Genomic DNA, 24399 nt, shown 5'->3' with positions numbered 1-24399 from the left:
TTCTGTGTATTAGTTATATCCACTCAAACCAGCTCAGTTGGGAACTTGGCCAACCACAGCTCTGGACTCATCACCATGGCTGGGGATGAGATGCTATGATGGCCGAAGTATAGGTGTCCCCATAAGGAGGGAGTTAGGGCATCAGTACAGATGCAGTCATGGCAAGAACTAGACAGATGAAACCCCTAGCTACATCTACTATCATCTAAGAAAAATGAAACTGTATTTCTAGAGTTTCAGACACTTTCATACTAATAAAATGGGGGTTTCTGGGTGCTTTGGGTGGAGGGGTATGAGGAAGGCAGGGGGATTGTCTAGGGAACAGCCTGTCTACTCCTGGCTGATTCAGCACCTAACTGCATCATATAAAGCACCATCTCCTTTGCAGGCTACATTAGCCAGCTCAGGTTGCCATAACGTAACACCACATTGGGTGGCTTAAACAATAGTAATGTTTCTTACGTTTGTGGAGGCTGGAAGTCTGAGATCAGGATGCCAGTACAGTCGGCTTCTAGTAAGAACTCTCTTTCTGGTTTGCAGATGCTGCTTGCTGTATCCTCACTCAGGCAGGGAAAGAGAAAGCTCTTTGGTAACTCTTACAAGGAAACGAATCCTATCTGATCAGAGCCCTACGCTTATAACCTCCTTAACCTTAATTACTTCCATAAAGCCCTACCTCTACAGTCACATTGGGGATAAGGGCTTCAGCCTATGAATTTGGGGAGACACAAACATTCATTCCTTAACACCAGCATTTATGTATGTGAATGAGGGGGAAAAAGGCTAATGTGCCTTTAAGCAAGTACTCTTGATGTTGACCCTATTTCGTTGCAGCTCAAAACTAAAAATATGACTTGTGAGAAACATTAACTTTAAAATTTGGATACTTAGAGTCCTCTTAAGTATTAACCTCAAAATCATCTACTTAAAATCATCTCCACAATTTCAATTATTTTGCAAAACAGTGCTGGCCCTCCCAAACCAATGGCTTGCATTTAATTATAGTACGATACTTTTCATTCACACTACAGTGATTTGGAACTTGGGATAATTCTGACATAAATGTTTACTTTACCTTCCTTAATCCTTTCTTGTGTGCACAAAGCAATACCAAAAACAGAATTTGATAGAAAATAGGAGCAGCAAATTAAATGCTTCAAGTCACAAACTATTTTCAAGGTCTTTCAAGCACCTGTGGAATGCTTTTCCATAAAAGTAACAGATACCATCATCTTTGTTAAAAAAGTACACTGGATATACAAATGAAATGCTAGGCCTTGAAAAAATTAAAATAATCATATGTGATCCATGATCTTGAAATGATATATACTACATATATATAAATGATAAATTCTTTAAATGTGACAGTGCGAGTTTTACTGTGGCTGAAGCAGTCAGGAAAGAATTCCCAGAGGTTGGACTTGAATCAGGGTTTTATAGGACTTAGATAAGCTAAAAGCAGGGGAAGGTGATTTAAATTGTTTTCATCTATTCCATAAAACAGATCTCCAAAGCGCTACAGGGCATCACATTACTGGTCCAGCTAAGTGTTCTTGAAAGCAATCAAATAATCTATAATTCAATTTCAGATTGGAATAGTCTATAATTCTGTGGTTTCACTAATTCTGACTATCCTTTGACTCACTCACCCAAAATTCCAGCAATTCTACCACATATATTGCGATTTACTTATTTTTATTGAAAACACAAAGTCATATTAAGGAAAAACACTTAAATAAATTAAAAATCATTCCACATTCCCCCCACACTAACACAATGGATTTCAGTTTGCATATTACCTTTTACATGCGAAAAGATTTTACAAAGTCACATAGTGCACATTCTCTTTTGTATTGTGCTTATGTTACTTACCATATCACAGACACATCCATGTGCTTACAGTCTTCCAAATAATTATTGTAGTGGGAGTATAAATACTTCACTGTTTTCTTAGCCCACTTTCTTCCTTAACATGTAGATTATTTTCCAATTCTTTGCTGTTATAAATAATGCAGACATAAACATCCTCATGCATTTACCTTTTTTGTTTTGTTTTTATATGATTCTTTAGGTTAAAATCTAGGAGTAGAATTTATGGGACAAAGATACGGTCATTTTTGGGGGCTCCCTCTATGTAGTAGCATATTGCATTCCCAAAAGGTTGTGTCTATTTAAAATGCCATCTGAAATGAATGCATTAAACAGTCTCTTTCTATAAAAAAAAAAGAAAAAAAAATCAGAAGCACTAGGCAGTTTTCAACTTCCACATTTAAAGTTAAAAATAATTACTGTCTTTTTAAAAGGATGAGGAGTGTGGATAGATGGTCTAACAGATCACTAAAAGTTCAGATAACTTCAGGAATGCTTCCTAACTTTTCTCAAGTTTTGGCACACACAGAAGGTAATACTGTAGGCACACTGGGGAAAGTGGGCAAAGACGTTTCTGCCCAGAAGCTTCAGCCACCCAGGCTACCTCTGGCTGCCCCAAGGGATATGGGGCTCCACATCTAGGCACATCTATGACCCAAAGTGCATGGGTCATGAAGCGCTAATTGAGGAGAGGTTAAGTGACTCGATTCAAGTTACAAAAATCTAGTTAGTGGCACAGCTGGGAAATGAATGCAAATTTCTTCTCATCAATGTATTTTTTACTATGTCACAACTGTTCTACATGCTTTCTGGCTCTAAAATTCAATTTTGTATGCAGATATATACCTATACTTAAGAATAAAGAGGATTTCATAGCATGCTTGAACTAAAGACACCTAAACTAGCAATTTACATCAAAGCTGAAAATTAAAAATAGCTCTCAGCATCAGCAAATATTTGACTATTTTCTCTGCAATTTTTCAGATGTGCCATTCTTTTAAATTTAGTTTGTAAACTCTCAACAGTAATAATCTCTTGCACAGGATCTTGTATACTTCTTGCTGTCAGTAACTAAAGAAGAACAATAAATTATACACACTAAAAAGAAAAGAAAACTCAAAGTCAGTCCACATTCTAAATAAGTCTAATGGTGAAAAAAAAAAGTTGTTTTAAAATGTTGATTTTGTAGAGGTAGAGAAGATTCCCTCCTTGAATTTCAAATTCCTTGCTAGCTAAACAGAACCTTAATAGACACTAGTACATTACAGGGTCATAGGAGACATTTCATTTCACAGAATGATTCTGACCTACACCAGTGTTGATGCTACCAGGAGAAAATTTCACTATAAAGGTATTTTACCTTCTACCAAGTGTCCAACATTCCATATTACCTTTGAAAAGCAGAGATTATAGGGTGTTAACCTTACTGATTCAACTGTAAATATACATAGGATTTTTCTTGACCATTAATCACTGTACTAAAGTGAAGAGTGGGGGTTAGGCATGGGAATTTACCCATTATGTGCCCGGACACAATAATAAGTAAGGGACTCCAAACCCTGAATTCTTTTTTTTTTCTCCCACTACACAGTGATTACTTGGTCATTTCTATGGATTCAGTCAGACATTATACACACAAACACACCCATGGGACCGCATAGCACTTGGAAGATTGCCCACTATTTCCCACTTATTAAGATCTGGATCATATTTCTCAATGCTCTGAAGATAAGTTCCTTTTGAGTAGGAATATCCCCCAGTGACATAAATACATCCATTCATGATGACAGCACCACACTCCATCCTCCTTTCCATCATGGGAGCGATTTCTCTCCATTCATTTTGTTCAGGGTCATAGCATTCCGTGATTGTAGTTTGTCCACCAACTAGATAGAGCTTATTTTCAAATGGAACTGAGCACAATCCATACTCTATTAAAAAGAAAAAAGCAAATTTTTATTAGGATAATGAACAAAAGAGATTCCTTAGGGTGATGATATAATGATCCCTTACAAGGCCGCAGACAAAAGTAGAGTAGTCTTGACATTTTGATTCCTCTACCACAACACTGAGCCATGAAATCCATCCCCGATCACCTGATTCAGATTACCTGTCCAGCCATTCTCTCTCAGGTAATCCTTAATCTGACTTTGCAGGATGCCAGGGAAGAGCTCATCCTCAGACCCTTCTGAGAGTTCCCCAGCACAGACACCTTTCATTCTACATCCACGTGTAACAGTTGTAGGGTCTCTCCGACGTTCTGACACAAAGACGCACGAGGTAACTAGTGCAGGTTCCTCTAGGTCTTAGTGGCCATCCCTACCACCATCCCTATCATCTGTAGCCTCTGCAGCCACGGGTACCGCATGGATGACTCTGCTTGCCTCTCTCACAGCGCTCGTCAAGTTAAGGACACCAGGAGTTAGAGAAGCACAACCAGATTAGTGGGGAACTACAGTCTATCATCTTAAGAACCCCGTGAAAGACGCTCAAAGGCAGAGGGCTGCTGTGTGAGGGCTGGATCCTGGGCTGAGAGTCTGCCTCTAGGTGGGCAAGCCTTCTGTGCTGTTTTAATTTTTCCCATTTTATGTGTCTCCCCCTCCACATGCAAACCTGCTGGCTCTTCAAGGCATCAGGCTCTTTTGCAACCTCACGTCCTCTCCCTTCCCAGGACTGTGACTCGGGTGAGGCCAGCGAGGGGCCTAGAGCGCAAAACACAAGGCCGCTCTGCTCTCACTCGCGGAGGGACTCCAGTTCTGTGCCTCAAGCGAGCGTCTCTCCTCCCTCACCCTAGTCACAGGCATGCTGAGTCCCAGGCTTCTTCCACATCCCTATTTCTAGCACCACTACTGGCCTGTGAGTTCATTCTCTGGGAATAGCAACCAGAGGATTACACTTCAATACTTCCAGCTCCTGACGTTAGTCAGGAGCACTAACGTCAGTTTGCTGTCACTGAGCTGTTCCGTACGTCTAGAAACTCTTCTTTTCCCAAGTCTTTGCACAGCTGCCTCCTTCTTGTCATCTAGGTCTCATCTTATGATCATCTCCTTGGAGGGCCCTCCTCTGACCGCCCAACCTGAAGTAGCCAGTCAGGCATTTCCACCACATCACCCTGTTTTAATGCTCTCCACAGCACTTCTCATTATCTGATGTCTCTTCTTTACTGTCCCTCGACCCTCGGTCAGCATAGGACCTGTGTCCTGCCCACTACTCCATCCCAGCTGGAGAATGGCAAGTGTTTGGAACCTTTTAAGGACTCAATAAAAGGTTGTTGGATCAATGAATGAATTGTACTTTGTACCCTCTGTACCCAAATATGCACTCCCATTATACGCTAAAAAAGCTTATGGGGTGCCTGGGGGCTCAGTCGATTAAGTGTCTGACTTCAGCTCAGGTCATGATCTCGAGGTTCATGAGTTCGAGACCCGTGTCGGGCTCTGTGCTGACAGGTCAGAACCTGAAGCCTGCTTCAGATTCTGTGTCTCCCTCTCTCTCTCTGCCCCTTCCCCGCGCACGCTCTCTCTTTCTCTCAAAAATAAATAAAAACATATAAAAAAAATTAAATAAAACAAAAAATAAAAAAGCTTATCAACCCTTCTTTAGAAAGAGAATGTACAATCAAAAATGTGATTTCCCCTTTAAGGATGCAAGTACATTCTTATCAGTAAAGTTTCTGCTATCTAGGTTGTGAAGGCCAAGAAAAATCTCAGAAGATGGACATTTGTGCTTTGTTGTTCTCAAGTATCTGACATCCAGGAAAATAAGAATTCTTCCACCTGTAAAAACCCCATTTGTTACTTTCTAGTTATATACATGCAGAATTTTTTATAGAATTTAGTTGTTTCAGTACTTGTGAAATTAGAGAAATCATTCCATTAAATGGTCATGAAAATTAATGATGACTCAGAAATCTTATCCATTGGTGTTAAGTGATTCAACAATGAGTTCACTAGGCCTTTCTTAAATTTCAAAAAAATCCTCAATTTGTCGTTCTTATGTGAAGAACAGTATCACAAGGGGCCCTTGGCTGGCTCAGTCATTTGGGCGACCGACTCCTGATTTTGGCTCTGGTCATTATCTCACGGTTCATGGGTTTGGGCCCCGCATCAGGCTCTTGAGCTGACAGTGTAAAACCTGCTTGGGATTCTCTCTTCCTCTCTCTTTCTCTCTGCCCCTCCCCTCCTCGTGCTCTCTCTCTCCCTCTCAAAATAAATGAACTTTAATTTTTAAAAAACGTTTATTTATATTTGAAGGAGAGAGAGACAGAGCACGAGCAGGGGAGGGGCAGAGAGAGAGGGAGACACAGAATCTGAAGCAGGCTCTAGGCTCTGAGCTGTCAGCACAGAGCCTGATGTGTGGGGCTCAAACTCACAAGCTGCGAGATCATGACCTGAGCTGAAATCGAACGCCCAACCAACAGAGCCACCTAGGTGCCCCATGAAAATAAATAAACTTAAAAAAATTTTTTTTTAAGTATCTCTATCTTCCTATAGCAGGAAAATGTTTAAGATAAGGTGATTCTTGGGTTTTTTCCCATTACCCAAATACAACATAATGCTCTGTTATTGCTGATGGAAACTTTTTCTTCCTCAGCTGTAACGGCCTTTTTCTCTGTTGGTCACTCTACGAAGCTACTGAGCCTGAGGAACTGTGCCTTGTTTATTGAGCTCCCAGCACTATCCATAACTATACCTAACACTATACACAACATGTGGGAAACACTCAGCAAACCTCTGTTGGACCAATGAACGAGTGAACAATTTCAAACTAAGTATAAGAATGGTACCATCTGTCATGGCTCAAAAAGTTTACACACAACTATTCACTATAAATCCATAGCAGTCTGTATTTAGTATTCCATGAATGATATGAATAAAGCCATGTAGGGGCTCTGAGACAACCACGATATTTTCAGGTATTCAGTATACACTGAAATATTTAGAACTTTTTCCTAAGATTGTTCTCACTGAAAAGACCTGTAAAGCTTATGTAATCTAACCTCTTTATTTTACTAGAAAGTAAAAGTCAAGAGCTTAAGCCACTGCCCAAGAGCAGTCATGTGAATAAATGGCGGAGCCAGAAAGAACTCTCTCCCCACTTGACAAGGCTGTCCATAGGTTTTTTTCTTTATCACATCCTGCTTCTTCCCTGTTCTTCCCACACTCTTCTTTCCCAGCTCATCCCTTAACTAGTGCTGTTTCCCAAGACTCTGTCCTTAGTTGTACTTAGTCCCACCCTTGCAGGGCACCTCAACCATCTCCACACCCACAGTCATCACCTCCAAGCAAATGACACCCAGATCTCTAAAGTCAGCCTCACTCTTCCTCCTGGGCCGCAGACCCACACTTCCCATTGCCTGCTGGACAGCTCTTCTGGGTGATCCAACCAGTCCTTCACAGTTAACTACAAAACTAAGTTCCAACTCAGCTCCTCTCTTCTGTTCCCACCACCTCCTCCTTCCCATGGTGAATCCATAATATTCCTCATATCTACCTGTTTTCACCTCCTAATGCTTCAGGCTTTCAGCATTTCTCACCTGGGTTATTATAACAGTTTCAGCAGACTTCTGGTCTTCTCCTAATCTATTCTGAAAGGCTCTAAAACCTTTGTTAGTTCACCATTTTTCAAATTCTCCTAACTGCCATTCAAAGCCCTCTATGGTACACTCCTCCACTGAACTCTCCCATCCACTCTCTCATTCTACCCTCTCACATCCCATCATATACATCCACTCCCAGGTACTGGAATATACCTGGAACTTGCCCCTCTGCCTCCCATCATTAACTTCCTCCCTCAAAAAATACCTTAATTGTATCCATTCTTTAAGGACTAAATCATAACAGTGAACTCCTGGAAGCCTTCTAAGATTTTCAGATTCCCCTTATTCTCAAGCTCTTTCTACCTTCAATTTTAATGGCACTTATTTCTACAACTGTCTTATATTCCTGTTATATATGTATATTTCCTTCTAAATTCTGAGCTCCTATAGCAGTAGAGACTCACTCTTAACCATCTTTGTGCCTTACATAATAACTTGAATGGTACCTTTCCTGAGGTAAGGTCTCAATAAATGTTATCTTTAATTTAATGGAATTGGAGTCCCCTGTTTTTTAACTAAACAAAACCACCACCCTTGGGGCACCTGGGTGGCACAGTGGGTTAAGCATCTGACTTTGGCTCAGTCATGATCTTGCAGTCCGTTGAGTTCGAGCCCCATGTCAGGCTCTGTGCTGACAGCTCAGAGATTGAAGCCTGCTTCAGATTCTGTCTCCCTCTCTCTCTGCCCCTCCTCCACTTGTTCTCTCTCTCTCTCTCTCTCTCTCTCTCAAAAATAAACATTAGAGAATTAAAAAAAAAATGTCTCCCTCTCTCTCTGCCCCTCCCCTGCTTGCACTCTGTCTCTAAAATAAACAAACGTTAAAAAAAAGGGGGGGGGGGCGCCTGGGTGGCTCAGTTGGTTAAGCATCTGACTTTGGCTCAGGTCATGATCTCACAGTTCGTGGGTTCCAGCCCCACACTGGGCTTTGTGCTGATGGCTCAGAGCCTGGGGCCTGCTTCAGATTCTGTGTCTCCCTCTGTCTCTGCCTCTCCCTGACTTGCGCTCTCTCTCTAAAATAAATAAACATGAGGGGTGCCTGGGTGGCTCAGTCAGTTGGGCATCCAACTTCAGCTCAGGTCATGATCTCACAGTTTGTGAGTTCAAGCCCCTCATCAGGCTCTGTGCTGACAGCTCAGAACCTGGAGCATGCTTTGGATTCTGTATCTCCCTCTCTCTCTCTGACCCTCCCCAGCTCACACTCTGTCTCTTTCTCTATGAAAAATAAATAAATGTTAAAAAAATTTTTAATAAAATAAACATTAAAAAAATAAAGCAAAAAACAACAACAACAAAAAAAAAAACGAAAACCACCGACCTCAAAGGCATTAAGAAAAAAAAAAAGATAACATTTATAGTACCTTTTAAAAATAAGAGTAGTCATGATTTGTTTTGTGGTCTAAGCTACAGATCTGTAAGGCAGACTTGAAACTGACATTTTATGTTCCTCAGGAGGCGCTCTGAAAGTGTGTAAGAGGCACACCTCGCCACAGTTCAGCAGAGGCAGGCCCTATGCCTTCAAGGGCGAAGGAGCTAACAGACCAGTTGAATGAAGCAGGCTGGGAGTAAGAAGAGCAACGGCACGGATGCCAGGTCCATGATGTGATAGGAATGGGAGAGACTGGTGACATGGAGCACAGAAGTGCCATCTATACAAATTTTAGGATTGCTTGTTATAGCTTCTAGAAGAATGCTGGTGCAATTTTGTTTGGGATTGTATTGAATGTGTAGATAAGTTTGGGTAGTATTGACATTTTAACTTTATTCTTCCAATCCATGAGCATGGAATGTTTTTCCATTTCTTTATATCTTCTTCAATTTCCTTCATAAGCTTTCTATAGTTTTCGGCATACAGATCTTTTACATCTTTGGTTAGGTTTATTCCTAGGTATTTTATGCTTCTTGGTGTGATTGTGAATGGGATCAGTTTATTTGTCTTTCTGTTGCTTCACTATTAGTGTATAAGAACGCAACTGATTTCTGTACATTGCTTTTGTATCCTGCAACTTTGCTGAATTCATGTATCAGTTCTAGTAGACTTTTGGTGGAGTCTATCTGGTTTTCCATGTATAATATCATGTCATCTGCAAAGAGTGAAAGCTTGACTTCATCTCTGCCAATTTTGATGCCTTTGATTTCCTTTTGTTGTCTGATTGCAGACGCTAGAACTTCCAACACTATGTTAAACAACAGCAGTGACAGTGGACATCTCTGTCGTGTTTCTGATCTCAGGGGGACAGCTCTCAGTTTTTCCCCATTGAGGATGATATTAGCTGTGGGCTTTTCATAAATGGCTTCTATGATGTTTAAGTATGTTCCTTCTATCCCGACTTTCTTGAGGGTTTTTATTAAGAAAGGATGCTGAATTTTGTCAAATGCTTTTTCTGCATCGATTGACAGGATCATATGGTTCTTATCTTTTCTTTTATTAATGTGATGTATCACATTGATTGATTTGCGAATGGTGAACCAGCCCTGCAGCCCAGGAATGAATCCCACTTGATCATGGTGAATAATTCTTTTTATATGCTGTTGAATTCAATTTGCTAGTATCTTATTGAGAATTTTTGCATCCATATTCATCAGGGATATTGGCCTGTAGTTCTCTTTTTTTGCTGGGTCTCTGTCTGGTTTAAGAATCAAAGTAATGCTGGCTTCATAGAATGAGTCTGGAAGTTTTCCTTCCCTTTCTATTTTTTGGAATGGCTTGAGAAGGATAGGCATTATCTCTGCTTTAAATGTCTGGTAGAATTCCCCAGGGAAGCCATCTGATCCTGGACTCTTACTTGTTGGGAGATTGAATAGCCAAAGTAATCTTGAAGAAGACCAAAACGGGAGGCATCATGATCCCAGACTTTAGCCTCTACTACAAAGCTGTAATCATCAAGACAGCATGGTATTGGCACAAAAACAGACACATAGACCAATGGAATAAAATAGGGACTCCAGAATTGGACCCACAAAAGTATGGCCAACTAATCTTTGACAAAGCAGGAAAGAATATCCAATGGAAAAAAGACAGTCTCTTTAACAAATAGTGCCGGGAGAACTGGACAGCAACATGCAGAAGAATGAAACTAGACCACTTTCTTACACCATTCACAAAAATAAACTCAAAATGGATAAAGGACCTGAATGTGAGACAGGAAACCATCAAAACCCTAGAGGAGAAAGTAGGAAAAAACCTCTCTGACCTCAGCCGCAGCAATTTCTTGATACATCTCCAAAGGCAAGGGAATTAAAAGCAAAAATGAACTATCGGGATTTCACAAAATAAAAATCTTCTGCACTGCAAAGAAAACAGTCAACCAAACTAAAAGGAAACCATGAATAGGAAAAGACATTTGCAAATGACATATCGGACAAAGGGCTAGTATCCAAAATCTATAAAGAGCTCACCAAACTCCACACCTGAAAAACAAATAACCCAGTGAAGAACTGGGCAGAAAACATGAATAGACATTTCTCTAAAGAAGACATCCGGATGGCCAATAGGCACATGAAAAGATGCTCAACGTTGCTCCTCATCAGGGAAATACAAATCAAAACCACACTCAGATATCACCTCACACCAGTCAGAGTGGCTAAAATGAACAAATCGGGAGACTACAGATGCTGGAGAGGATGTGGAGAAACGGGAACCCTCTTGCACTGTTGGTGGGAACGCAAACTGGTGCAGTCACTCTGGAAAACAGTGTGGAGGTTCCTCAAAAAATTAAAAATAGATCTACCTAGGACCCAGCAATAGCACTGCTAGGAATTTACCCAAGGGATACAGGAGTGCTGATGCATAGGGGCACTTGTACCCCAATGTTTATAGCAGCACTTTCAACAATAGCCAAATTATGGAAAGAGCCTAAATGTCCATCAACTGATGAATGGATAAAGAAGCTGTGGTTTATATATACAATGGAATACTACTTGACAATGAGAAAGAATGAAATATGGCTCTTTGTAGCAACGTGGATGGAATGGGAGAGTGTTATGCTAAGTGAAATAAGTCATACAGAGAAAGACAGATACCATATGTTTTCACTCTTATGTGGATCCTGAAAAACTTAACAGAAGACCATGGGGGAGGGGAAGGAAAAAAAAAGTCAGAGAGGGAGAGAGCTAAAGCATAAGAGACTCTTAAAAACTGAGAACGAACTGAGGGCTGATGGGGGTGGGAGGGAGGGAAGGGTGAGTGATGGGTATTGAGGAGGGCACCTGTTGGGATGAGCACTGGGTGTTGTAGGGAAACCAATTTGACAATAAATTTCATATTAAAAAAAAAAAGCATGCAGCACTGAGATAATGAATTAAAAAAAAAAAAAGTGCCATCTAAAAGGGAACAGCCACTACTTGGCTCCAGTGATTGCTGACAGAAAGGAATGTGGTCTGAGGTCATTATAATTTTTCTAAAGGCCAGGAATCATGATTTTTATTTAAGAACTACCGAATTTTAAATATTGGTGGCAAGTCAGTTAAAAATATTTTAAACACTGTACCCCAAAAAGAACATACCAGGCAGCATGTTAATTTGCTACCTTTGTTTCTTACATTGTCACAAAAAAGTCCAATATAAAGCAAAACTTTACAAACAGAATTATATGATCCCATTGATTTGTACTCTAATTTAATATTTATTTCTGACTGATTTTTCAGTTGGCCATGGATTTTCATGCTTTCGCTTACATCTTTTAGACTCCCTTTCAAGCAGTTAACAAGCCATATGCTACTTAAATATGTTATAGGACATTTATTTTTAAAGGAACCCTTTATGAAATCTATATTAAATTTGTAATGTAAACAACTGCCCTCTAATTTGTTAATCTGAGTTTTCATATATTGGATTTTCTTTGTAAAGATGTCAAAGTAATATCTAACTGATAAGGTTAACACGAAGATCAAATGAGATAACAGTGCAGTTGTTAAGAACATGGCCTCCCAGCCAGATTGCCTGGTTTTGAACCTCATCTCTAACAAGCACTAGCTAGCGGACCTTAGGCAATTCATTTACCATGTCTGTGCCTCAGTGGCCTGCAAAATGAGATAATAGTAGTACCTCGCTCACAGGATTGCTGTAAGGTTTAAATAGATTAAGACATAAAAAATTATTAGAATAGTTAGTGCCTGATGCATACTTACTAACTAAAAGTTAGCTATTACTCCATACAAGCCAGTATTACTACTTTCCATTATAACTTCGCTGACCATAACAGAAAGTGGTGGGGAGTCTGCGATAATTACATCTGGGCTGCTAGGAGATAGGCTACCTGTTCCATGTCTTCAGAGCCAGGCCAGCCTATGGCCGAAGTCTCTTCTTATGCAAAGCCCAGGACATATGGATATGCAGCACCAGATTCAGTGCGCTTCACCTCAACTGCCAGATGAAACTGGTCAAAAGCAGGAGAGCCTGGTCCCTTCAGAAGAGACAGACTGCTTCGTGGCTATAGCACAGATTATACAATCAGACTGCTTAAATGAATCCTGGTCTGCCACTTCCAAACTGTGTGACCTTATCCTTTCTAGCCTCCATTTCTAAATACGTAAAATGGGGGTGAACAATACCTACTCGTAAGGTTATAGATAGAATTTAAGGTAATACGACATGTAAGGTGCTTAATCAGTAGCTGACCTACAGAAAGTGTTCAAGAAGGTTAACAACTGCTATCACTCTCAGATGTCAAGCTTGGGAATTTCCAATTATGCTCACCAGTGACTCACATAGAAACCTTATGCTATATGGAAAATCATCCAAAGTAGTATAGTGATACGGTGATATGAATCTTACCTAAGGAAAAATCTTAAACATATATCAAAGAGACACGTCAAAGAACAAAGGCACAGAAGGCAGAAGGCTGGCCATTCCTTGTGGATGGACCACATGTCCCCTTCATGACTGTCAAAGTAAGGCCAGCATGGGGTTCTGTACATCATAGGAGTGAGTGCTTAATAATTACTGGCGCCCAAACAGAACATGCTAAAAAGAAGAAACCATCTCCTGTTGAACTGAATCAATGAGTAATCTTCCCGACCATTTGACAGACTAGTGCTTTTTAACTGTCTATAAAAACTGTGTTTTATATAATGCATATAAATGAAAGAAAGCACACAATAGAGGAATAGGAAACACAACAAAAGAATCTAGAAAATTTGGGGGCACCTGGGTGGCTCAGTCAGTTGAGTATCTGACTTCGGCTCAGGTCATGATCTCACGGTTCATGAGTTTGACCCCACGTCGGGATCTGTGTTGACAGCTCAGAGCCTGGATCCTGCTTTGGATTCTGTGTGTGTGTGTCTCTCTCTCTGCCCCTTCCCACTCACACCATGTCTGTGTTTCTCAAAAATGAATAAACATTAAAAAATTTTTTTAAATAAAAAGAATCTAGAAAATTTTAAAAAGAAACTACCACTTTTAACCACACAGGCTTAAAATGTATTCCGTAAAGACATCGGGGAAAGCATTTGTAGATGTGACCTAATTGGAACTACCTGTGATTATGGCTGGATGGGCATATGAATATTTTGAGCCTTTTAATTACACCCATGTGCAGTCTGCTATAAATCTAGCATTTTCTATTTCCAGGCCATTTTTAGCTGTACAACATGTACTATTTGAAACAGTATTTTATTACCTGGATGTGGGCTGGAGGTGATGAGGCTCCATTCATTGATATCTGAATTGTAGCTCTGGACCTTATCATAGGTGCAACTTCCTCTGTAGCCGCAGTGGCCGCCGATGACGTAGATAACTTCATGTAAGACGCAGGCAGTTGCATTTCCCACGCCTGTGTGTTAATTAAAATCACACTGAATACTGGGCTCAGTTTATTGTTTCTGTTATTACTGATAGTAGATGCAAGGTCCTGTGCTAGGTGCTATGAGGGATAGAAGAATGAACAAGAGAGGCTCCTTGCACTCTTTTAAAAGAGGGTGAGACACTTACACCAATAGTTAGAACACAGGGTACAGAAACACCGTGAACGTTCAGAGCAAGGAGACATTGCTTTGAGGAGGGAAGTCTGATAGCAGGTGGCCGACTCTGACCTGGACCCCGGTAGGTAGGACTGTGGCAGGTAGAGGTGAGAGGAAGCCATCCTAAGCAGAGGGCAAGGCAAGCGCAGAGGCTTAGTGGGCAATGTCTAGAGGCCCGGATTGATGCCAGCACACGGAAGGGCCCGTGGCAAACCTGGGGCTGTCGTGTGGGAATTAAAGCCGACATCATAAGTTGAAGCCACATCACAAAGGATCCTGGCACTCAACTAAGAAATGTAGACTTCATTCAGCAGGATTTTTAAGATTTTTAAGCAGAGGAAGGGAGAAGCAGAAGACAGAGTCAGAAAGATCTAGGTATTGGCCCAGGTACAAAGTACTGAGGGCCTGATTTAGGAGGGGCTTTGGGTATGGAGACAAGACGCACAGATAAGCCTTGATGACTGACTGTGCCAGAAACAAACAAAACTGATTCTGAGGTCCTAAGCTCAGAAAACCAGGACACCCTGATGCCCTAGGAAGATGAGGAGGAAGAAATGAGTTCGGCAGGGAAGGAAGACATCAGATTCGTTGAATACATCAGTTTAGTCTTTCAAACAACTTTTATTTACCACTGGTACATGCTGGGTGCAGTTCAATCTCCTTGTGTATTTCTACTCCAACACAAAAGTGAGTTTAAAAGCAGGGCAGTTACGATAAGAGAGGGAAAAAAAGTCAGGAGCTCCTAAACTTCAGCCAAGTATTTATTTCTTCTCTGTACATCCCTAAACCAAAAAAGGAAATGAATTTGAAATTTGACTCTACCCAATTTACATTCTGATCACCAGGGGAAGCTGCCAGTTCACTTCATGACTACAAAACAAAACAAACTGGGAAAAGTAACGTTACTCTTGCAACTTAGAAAAATGAGAAACTTAAAACTCAAAATCAGCACTGGCCAAAGCTGCTCATGACTGACACAGTGTTACCCTTCCCAGGGACAATTAGTTACAATCAGGAATCAAAACTTCAATGTCAAAGTATAAATAAAACTTTGAAATTTCAAGCCCAGCTGGTTGGGATGGGGGGCTTCCGTGCATGAGGGTCTCCCATTCTACTCAAGGTGAAGGCAAAAAATAGATAATGGCTTTCTTTCACAGTGGACACACCATTGAAGCATTTTCTTTTCAGCAAGCATGTTTCACACATGATTTAACAGGGGTGCCTGGGTGGCTCAGTCAGTTGAGTGTCTGACTATGGCTCAGGCCATGATCTCACAGTAGGTGAGCTTGAGCCCTGCATTGGGCTCTGTGCTGACAGTTCAGAGCCTGGAGCCTGCTTCGAATTCTGTGTCTCCCTCTCTCGCTGCCCCTCTCCCAGGGGCACTGGGGACTCTGTGTGTGTGTGTGTGTGTGTGTGTGTGTGTGTGTGTGTGTACATGTGTGTGTCTCTCTCTCTCAAAAATAAACATCAAAAAAAATTTTTTAACATGATTTAACAAAATTGCAGTAAAGTAATAAACTTTCATCCTCACAGAAATATGCTCTTCACTAGGAAAGCACTGGAACTGTTATCTCATTATCTCATTGGCAGAAACTTTTCCACGTTGACAATAGCTGCTAAAATATTTGAACTTTCTTTGTCTCTTTAGTAGGAAAGGAGTCATGACAACCTTCAGGAACATCCTGGGGAGAAGACCAGGAATCAGCGGTCAAGCTCAGGCAGAGTCCAAAACCACAAAACCAGAGCAGCAACAGTAGTGGGCCTTATTCCCCCTTCTCCCGCTCTATCACCTACTGCGACAGAACCTTCGGGCATGCAGGAGAATGGGCATGATTTAATATGAAAGACACCTTTTTAAAGTTTATTTTTTTATTTTGAGAGAGAGAGAAAGAGAGCGAGCAGGGGAGGGGCAGAGAGAGAGGGAGGGAGACAACCTCAAGCAGGCTTCATGCTGTCAGCGCAGAGCCCAACGCGAGGCTCTACCTCACCAATGGTGAGTGGGACACTTAACCGACTGAGCCACCCAGTCGCCCCTAATATGAAAGATATTTTTGTTCTATCAAAGTTGACATGTTCTTCTATAATGACCTTTATTATGACAATAATGAACAACGAATAATGACAAGAGTACCTAACACTTACTGAGTGTTTACTTTGCTCCAGAGACTGTTCTACACACTTCATGTGCATAAATTCATTTAATCCTCTCAAAACCCTAAGCTATATAATGTTGTCACCCCCACTGTACAGACCATAAAACCGAGGCACAGGGAGATTAAACAATTTGCCTGAGCACACCAGCAAGTAAGTGGAAAGTTGGGATTTGGACCGCAGTTTGGCTTCAGAAGCAACGTGCCTGATCACAAGACCATCCGGCCTCTCAGGCTTCCTGCTTGTCATCCAACGATCACACCAGGTCAGATTCCCAGACCAGGTCAGATTCCCACACCCTCCCTAGTGTTAAAAAAGAAACAGAAAGCCCTGGGAAGGAACATTTGGGATAAAATGACACAAATTTAGTAACAACCTACCAGTTGTTTTTGTGCAACTCTCCAGCACAAATGAATAAATGTAATTAAGATTCCAGCTTAACTTTTCTGCCAGTGGGAGGGAAGGAGAGCAAGGCTAATATAGTACTGGACACAGCAGAAAATACAGTGTTTATCAGACAGACATTGAGACCCAATAGTGCACCTGGCTGTGTGGACCACATGAGGGAGGGTATGGGATCTGCCTTATCTTCTACTCTATGAAACAAGACTTGAATCACAAAAAGAAGGGGCTATCTGTCTCCAGTTTTTGAGAGAATGTAATTTGTTACACTCTACAGGGACCAAACCTTTCAAAGTTTTAATGAAAGACCCTTTAAAAGAGAGATGACCACATAATGAGAGGGAGAAAGCTGAATATTTAAAAGCAGGATTGAAAAGGATTCAATTTCAAGAGTAAGCAAGCAAAAAAAAAAAAAATTAAGTATAAACTAATAAAACTACCCAGCTTTCTCCCTTCATTTAGACTTTGACTTAAATATATATTCTTAAGACCTGAAGCAAGACCTAGGCTTGAAACAGGCTGAAGAGTAAGTAGAATGAGTTATACTGTTTTCTTATATAAATGATTTTTTTCTAGTCTGAGTAGCATATTCTGATCACATAACCTCAAACAAGTTGGGGACTGTTATACCATGCTTTTACTTGGAACATTCTGTCCACAATTACTTGTATAATCTATTATAGTTCCTAGGTAGCATTCCAAAAGTGAAAAGTTCTTTTAAAGTTATTTGCACGATAATTTAGATCACTGGTCTTAACTTCAAGCCCTTAAAAAATATTGGGGCCCCTGGGTGGCTCAGTCGATTAAGCATCCGACTCTTGGTTTCAGCTCAGGTCATGATCTCAGTGTCATGAGTTCAAGCCCCCCATTAGGCTCTGTGCAGACAGTGGAGAGTCTGCTTGGGATTCTCTCTCTCTCCTTCTCTGCCTCTCCCCGACTTGCACTGTCTCTGTCTCTCTCAAAATAAACTTAAAAAAAAAAAAAACACTTAAAAATAGAGAATAAATGTAATCTGTACTTACCTTTAATCATGTTTGCAATAGGAATCCATTTCTCTTTTAATGGGTCATAGAACTCAGCCTCTTCTGCAGGAGCCCCTTTTCTGTAACCACCTAAAGCATAGACACAGCCACCCAAGGTGACTGCACAGTGGTAATACCTGGCATTGAGCATTGGCAAACCTTCTGTCCATTCATCGCTTTCACTGTTATAGATCCACACTGTGTCAAGAGCTTCTATATTATCCGTCCTATAACCCCCAGTTACATAAATGTTGGGTCCCAAACATGTAACACCATAGCTCTCCCTAGTATAGTCTGGTATTTCTGCTCCCTGAATCCAAACATTTGTCAGAGGATCCCATATATGAACCTCTGATAAAGGATGCCAGTAATAGCCTCCAATGATGTACATTGTGGCTGTGGACCTCTGAGAAATCTCTTTATGCAGGGGATTCAAAGCATTATATATTAGAGATCGTATCTTATTTTCGGTTAGGAGGCAGCTTCTTTGAAGACCTAAAGCTGTTTTTAAATACACTGGATCTATATCTATGTTCACATAGCTTAGTAGATTATACAGGCATTCAATTCGATTTTCTACATCATGAGCAGTCCACTTAATAACAGGCTCTATGATAGCTTCTTCTTTCCAAACACTGAGATTCTTTCTGGACAATATAAAGAGAAACTTTTCAAGGCTGATTTCCAAAAATTCTTCTTGTTGCCACACTTCCTTAAACCTTGAACACAGAATTCTTCGAGATTCCTTCTCTAGTTCTGGACACACGTGAAATTCTGCAAAGGAGTGCATTCCAATACAATTATCAATATCCAAGTGCCTTACCAAAAACTGCTCACAAGCTTTCTTTACTGAAAGGAACTGCAGCAGATCGGCTGCTTCAAGCAGGCTTTGAACATTTCTTTTAGTTATTTCAATCTGGGAAGTGTATGCATAATTCACAAGGCCTTCCAAAATATCATGGTGGATGCCAGAGATTTTTATTTTATTTTTAAATTTTTCTTTCATGTCAGCTGTGAACATTGCCTTAAAATAATTGCTGCAAGCAGCTAAAACAGCTCGGTGACAATGGAAGATTATGCCTGAAGGACACTGAAGGGTAATATCAGTAAATAATCCATCCAAGTAAAATGTTCTGAATGCATCCAGAAAATCCACTGGATGTGTGGTATCCTTGAAATGGTAAATATAATCTTCTTGTCCTTTGAGAGCCATGGCTGCAATAAACATGAAATAAATGTGTTTTCAATTTTGCATATTACTGAAAATAATCAATGCTAAATATGCCAATCCTTATGATGATACTCTAAAGCTAGACTAAGTAACAAATGCAAAATGTGGATACACTATTTCGTCATTTATGTGATGGTCAATCTAAATTTGGGGTCACTTTGAGCCTGAAATGAGGCCCCTAGGATTTTCAGTAGTCCTTTAAATAAAAAATATTGATTTGCTACCCCATTCACCCAGTCTCCGAAATCCGACCCTAGTTGGCGGTCGGAGAGAGAGAACCCACGCTTGTCAAACCGAGTGTCCGGGCGGGTCACCCCAATAGAGACCGGACTTTGGCCGTCTTGGCTCGGCCCCAATTCAACCTTTTTCACTAGCTCCGTCTCCCTTGGGAGTCGTCTCGAAATGCCAAAAAGGGGGCGATCGAAATATAACTAGAAATGAAGAAATCTTGGAAAAGGGAAACCTTGTACCTTTCGGCTTAAGAAAGGAGCGAAAAGAAAGCTGCCGGGCTGCTGTCCCTCCATCCCTGCGCCCCCTCCCCCGCGCCTGCCGCAGGGGTTTCCGCGCGCCCCGCGCCTGGGCCCCGGACCCGCGTTCCCGCCCGGAGACCGCCCCGCCCCGGGCCTGGCGCGGGGACTCGACTCGAGGGCGCCGCGCGCCGCCCGCCGGGCCGGTGCCCGCGTCCCCTCCGCCCCGGGACGCAGCACAGGTGTGGGGAGGGCACGCGGGCGGCCCCGCGCTCGGCCCGGCCCGGCGCCCGCGCGGCCATTGTCTCCGCGCCCCTGCCGCGGGCGGGCTCGGGAGGCGGCGCGGCCTCGCTCTCCCGCGCTCGGCCCCGCTCGCTCCCCTCGGGCTGGCCCCGGGCGGCGGCGCCGCAGCGCACCTACCTCCGGCGGCGGCTCCCGGGCACGGTGCGGGCCGACGGGCTAGCGGCGAGCGGGGGCTGGGGCGCCTCCGGACCCTCTGACCATCTTTGGAAGAAGCGCGGCGGAGGGTGCCTGCTAGTGCAGCTCCAGCCCACAAGCGGCTCCTATTTTGGTGCCCTGGCTGCTCCCCGCCTCCAGCCCAACAGCCCCCCGCGCGGCCTGGGCGCGGGGCCACTCGCGGGAACTCCCCGGTGGCGGGGCCGCGCTGCGAGCAGGGGCGGGGCGGCCGGGCACGCGGCTGCAGCCCCTTCCCGGCCGTTCCCCCCTGCAGCAGGTGGGAAGTCAGCTCCGAGGAGACCGCCTGCGCGACTAGCTTTCTGCTCCTTCCTTAGGTCTGAGCCTCACACACAGCACACACCCCCGAGCGTTTTTCTCTAAACACTCTGCAGTCCACATCTGGAGGCTGAGAGAGGGATGCCCTTTCCCCCTCCTTCAGTAGCTCTCACAGGCCAGGCCCTAGAGGGAGAGATGGAGGGGAAAGTGTGCAGCAAACCTTAAAGGTCTGGGGCTGAGGTTGCCTTCAGAATGCCAGAATAAGTGTCGCTTTCCCACCAACATCATCCCGCCCCCAGCGGAGCACTCAACTCAGGAGGGAGCCCCTGGGGCTGATTTGCACACTACAGACTAACCTGGAAGCTTTAAGATAAACTGAGAGCAGCCAGGGTCAAGGATTCAAGTTCACATATTTAGAGCAGAGTAGCTGAAGAAGCAGCCTCCAGTCTTTCTTCCTGATGACAGCAAGTCCAGTCATATAAAGACGTCCATTTGCTACACAGACGGCATCCATCCATTCATTTGCAAGTTTTTATTGAGTGTCTGATAGGGCTAGGCACTGGTAATTAGAGCTCTTAGGGAGCTGACAGTCTAGCCATGTAAGGGAGGAAAGGGACCAGGATGAAATGAACATCAGAGGCCCAGTGTGTTTCTCAAAGTATGGTCTGAGAGACAGAATATACAAGTGGACAATGGCCAAACTATGTATGACAACACAACTCTGAACCACGTAAGAAGCTCAGGAAGCCAAACCATAACCTCTGCATCTGGACCAGAACAGTTAGGACATCCTCAAGGACTGCCAAGTTCCCTCTTTTTGCTGGACTTCCAACTCAGGAGCAACCAGAGAAAGCCAACTGCTCCCCAAACCAATCACATAAAACACCCCTTGCTTCTAGCAGCCTGCCTCTAGCTTTCCCAGGCCAGAAACCTCCAGCCTGAACATACCTTCCCCCTTTTTTTCAGTTTTATAAACCTTTCCCACTCCTCTGCCTGCCTTTGAGCCTCTCCCAAAGGCAAGTAATGGGGGCTTACTCTGTTGCTATAGCAAAATCTGAGTAAGTAGCATCTGCTTGTTCTCGTTTGGGTGGTTTTAGTTTAATTCTGCAGGTCAGTCTCAACTGAATTATGTGGGATCATAGTTATGCAGCATCCCACAAACACCACCAGGTCTCTGGGGTGGAGACCTAGGAATCTGTATTCTAACAAGGGCATCAGGTGATTCTTTTGCAAAGTTAGAAGAATGGATGTTGGGCCCAAAATGGAAGAAAAACAAAAGGTTCACTATTTCAACCTCAGGTAAACAGTTTGGTAGAGAGGAAAAGTATATGAGATTTTTGTTTCAGGCTCAAGTTTCATCTCTGCCACTTTTATAACATATAGCCTTCAGGAAGTACCAAAATTTCTCTGATCCTTAGTTTTCTGATATGTAAGACAGAAAATACCAATATTTTCTCAACATAACATTATTGGAAGGATAAAATAAAATTACAAATGTGAGAGTGCATAGGATGTGGCATAAAAATGTTACATATGAAAGCTATTATAATAAAAGGGTATTTACACTTAATTCTCCATCAAAACCTTAATTTGGAAATTCGTAATTGTAAACATTTCTTCAAAAAATTATGAACTTTATAGTAAATTGTAATTATAGACAGCTTGTCCTTCACAACTGATAGTGATGTTATTCTTGGTGTTATTGTGACTGATTGAAGAGGGGGCATTCCTTCCATATTTGTCCTGAAGTTTGTGGCTATGATGCCAAGTTTGATGCATAGAAAATATTACAGACTCCACCTAAGAGTAGGGGCCTCTACATTTTTTAATGTTTATTTATTTTTGAGAGGGGGGAAGGGGCAGAGTGAGGGAGACACAGCATCTGAAGCAGGCTCCAGGCTCTGAACTGTCAGTACAGCTGCAAGGGGCTCAAACTCATGAATTGCAAGTTCAAAACAGGAGCCAAAGTCTGACACCCAACCGACTGAGCCACCCAGGCAAGGAGTAGGGGCTTCCAGAATCATAATGTCATGTGATAAATGATTCTTGAATAATAGAATTCACTGTATTGTCATTTGTGCAGTTATTCAGATTGCTGTATAGGCCAACTAAACTCTTGCTTCCATTGCCTGATATTTATTGGTTATGAATTACTGCTTAACAGTGTATGTCAGTTACATGTCAATTATATCTCATTTTTAAAAAAGGCCAAACACAGTGTATCTTAGTATATGTTAGACTGCCTCAACTTGCCAAGGGAAGAACAGGTCCTGTAGGGTACTGCCAGAGCAGTTCCTCTTTACCACATGCTTTATCAAAGAGACCACTGCAATGCTAATAGATCTGATGCACTCAGAAACATATAATTAGCATTCATAAATTAAATAAATTAATGACACTGTTCGAGGAAACAAATGTGCCATCTGTGAATTCAAGTCTTAAGGAAATAAAGAGCCACCATGGAGATGAGATATAAATGACTCTTGGCAGATATTGAGCTTGGCATGGAGTTGGATGCCTTTTGACATCACACTTCACTTTCTAAAAGACTCTTGGTTTCTAAAAATAACTATTTTATTTGTTTTTACCATATTAGTACATCTTTCCACTAAATACTGCTATGTCATTAAATGTTTGATATGCTAATTGTGATATCATTATCAATGTGTATAAATGATGGATATATACAGGAAATTTTGCATACTTCATTTACATACTGGATTAAATAAGTTGCTAAGTAAATAGTAGGTATAATTTATAAGGCCACCACATACAGCTGTGAAAGTTGTGCACTGACCGATTCCAGCTCATTCCCCTCAAGTAGAGTGCAATGTGAACAGTGTCCTTAGGAGTTGTACCTACACAATCAACACAGGTGTGTAACTGGCTGCCCAGAAGCTGATAAATCTGGCAAAGCCTTTTTGGTATGCCTCCTGGAAAATAAGAGAGTGAACATTCTAATGACTGGGTAACAACTACTTTTGCAAGTCAGAAGTTTTCAAATTCCTTGTTTTTAGCAAATGTCAAAGAGCATTTTTGACAAATAACTTGGAAAGAATCCACAAAATGAGTGGCACTGCTATAATAAAATTCCTCTCATTTCCATCTGTTTGTCTGTGTGAACACATTTTCTCAGGGATTTTATCTGTAGAAATGAAAAACAAGAATGTCATTGATTCTAAACTCTGTCTCATTCCAACAGTAAGCAATACTTAGCCAATGGTATATGGTCTAATGAAAAGAAAATAGCCCAATTCATCAGACTGAAATAATTTTTGAAATTTTTACTTTTAATTTAAACACATTTATGTTGTTTGATCAATTATAATAATTGTAATGTTAAACAGCCCATAATTTTTTTTCTACTTAAGAATCCAGGACATAAAATAGTTTAAATTTTAATTTATGTACGTTTTTGTTGCAAATTTAAGAGGTGATTAATAAAAAAAATTTTTCAAGTATAAAAATATACAGATAATTCTTTATTTGAATGGACCCAACATGCAGGAATTTCACTTATCATGCTTAAATAACACCAATCCCCTAAACAGGGTTCAAATTTCAATCACTATGGTATATTAACTGTAACTGCACAAAATACAAATTTCGCCCCCAGCTCCTCAATCTACAAATCACTACATGAATAACAGATGAGCATCATTATCAGTGACCAATCATATTTCTTCTTTCAAAGTCGTTGGTGATTGGTCACTGTGCATCTGTTATTCAGTTCAAGCAGCAAAGACACACAGACGGCAAAGCCTGTGGTTGTTTTACCTCGTTATCTGCCAGTGACAAATGTATTATTTTACAAAAATAGATCACTGAAAGAGGACATTGGCTAATAAAAATGAAAACTCAGCAAATAGTTGAAAAGGATAATGCCACACGTGAAATTTGAATAGAACATAATGAAGTACTAGAAGAAACAGCTGACCAAGGGTATGCTAACACTGCCACCATCCGAGA

The 24399-nt window shown here is 41.7% G+C and overlaps 1 protein-coding gene across 2 annotated transcripts; it reads right to left on the bottom strand.

Annotated features, from left to right (window-relative positions):
* Nucleotides 1-1678: 1678 nt before the first annotated feature.
* On the bottom strand, nt 1679-23270 carry KLHL23 (kelch like family member 23). Of its 2 annotated transcripts, none has more exons than XM_042994652.1 (4): nt 23228-23270; nt 18001-19215; nt 14086-14238; nt 1679-3800 (listed from the first exon to the last, which is right to left on the bottom strand). In XM_042994652.1, exons 2-4 carry the CDS (start codon nt 19211-19213, stop codon nt 3490-3492), a joined length of 1677 nt encoding a protein of 558 aa, XP_042850586.1. In that variant the 5' UTR covers nt 19214-19215; nt 23228-23270; the 3' UTR covers nt 1679-3489. The 2 variants fall into 2 exon arrangements, with proteins under 2 accessions (XP_042850586.1, XP_042850585.1); XM_042994651.1 differs by lacking the exon at nt 23228-23270 and adding an exon at nt 20119-20258.
* Between the last annotated feature and the right edge of the window lie 1129 nt (nt 23271-24399).

This window comes from Panthera tigris, chromosome C1 (genome assembly GCF_018350195.1).
Source record: "Panthera tigris isolate Pti1 chromosome C1, P.tigris_Pti1_mat1.1, whole genome shotgun sequence".
Taxonomy (NCBI): Eukaryota; Metazoa; Chordata; class Mammalia; order Carnivora; family Felidae; genus Panthera; species Panthera tigris.
Note: the sequence above shows the minus strand (reverse complement) of the source record. Positions and strands in the feature narration are given on the sequence as shown.

What these genes read in the sequence shown, in the direction of transcription:
- KLHL23 (XM_042994652.1), bottom strand. Translation starts at nt 19,213, where the DNA reads ATGGCTCTCAAAGGACAAGAAGATTATATTTACCATTTCAAGGATACC. An exon ending in TATTGCAAACATGATTAAAG is followed by an intron (nt 14,239 to 18,000) that starts GTAAGTACAGAT and finishes ATTAACACACAG; the next exon opens with GCGTGGGAAATGCAACTGCC. An exon ending in CACCTCCAGCCCACATCCAG is followed by an intron (nt 3,801 to 14,085) that starts GTAATAAAATAC and finishes TCTTTTTAATAG; the next exon opens with AGTATGGATTGTGCTCAGTT.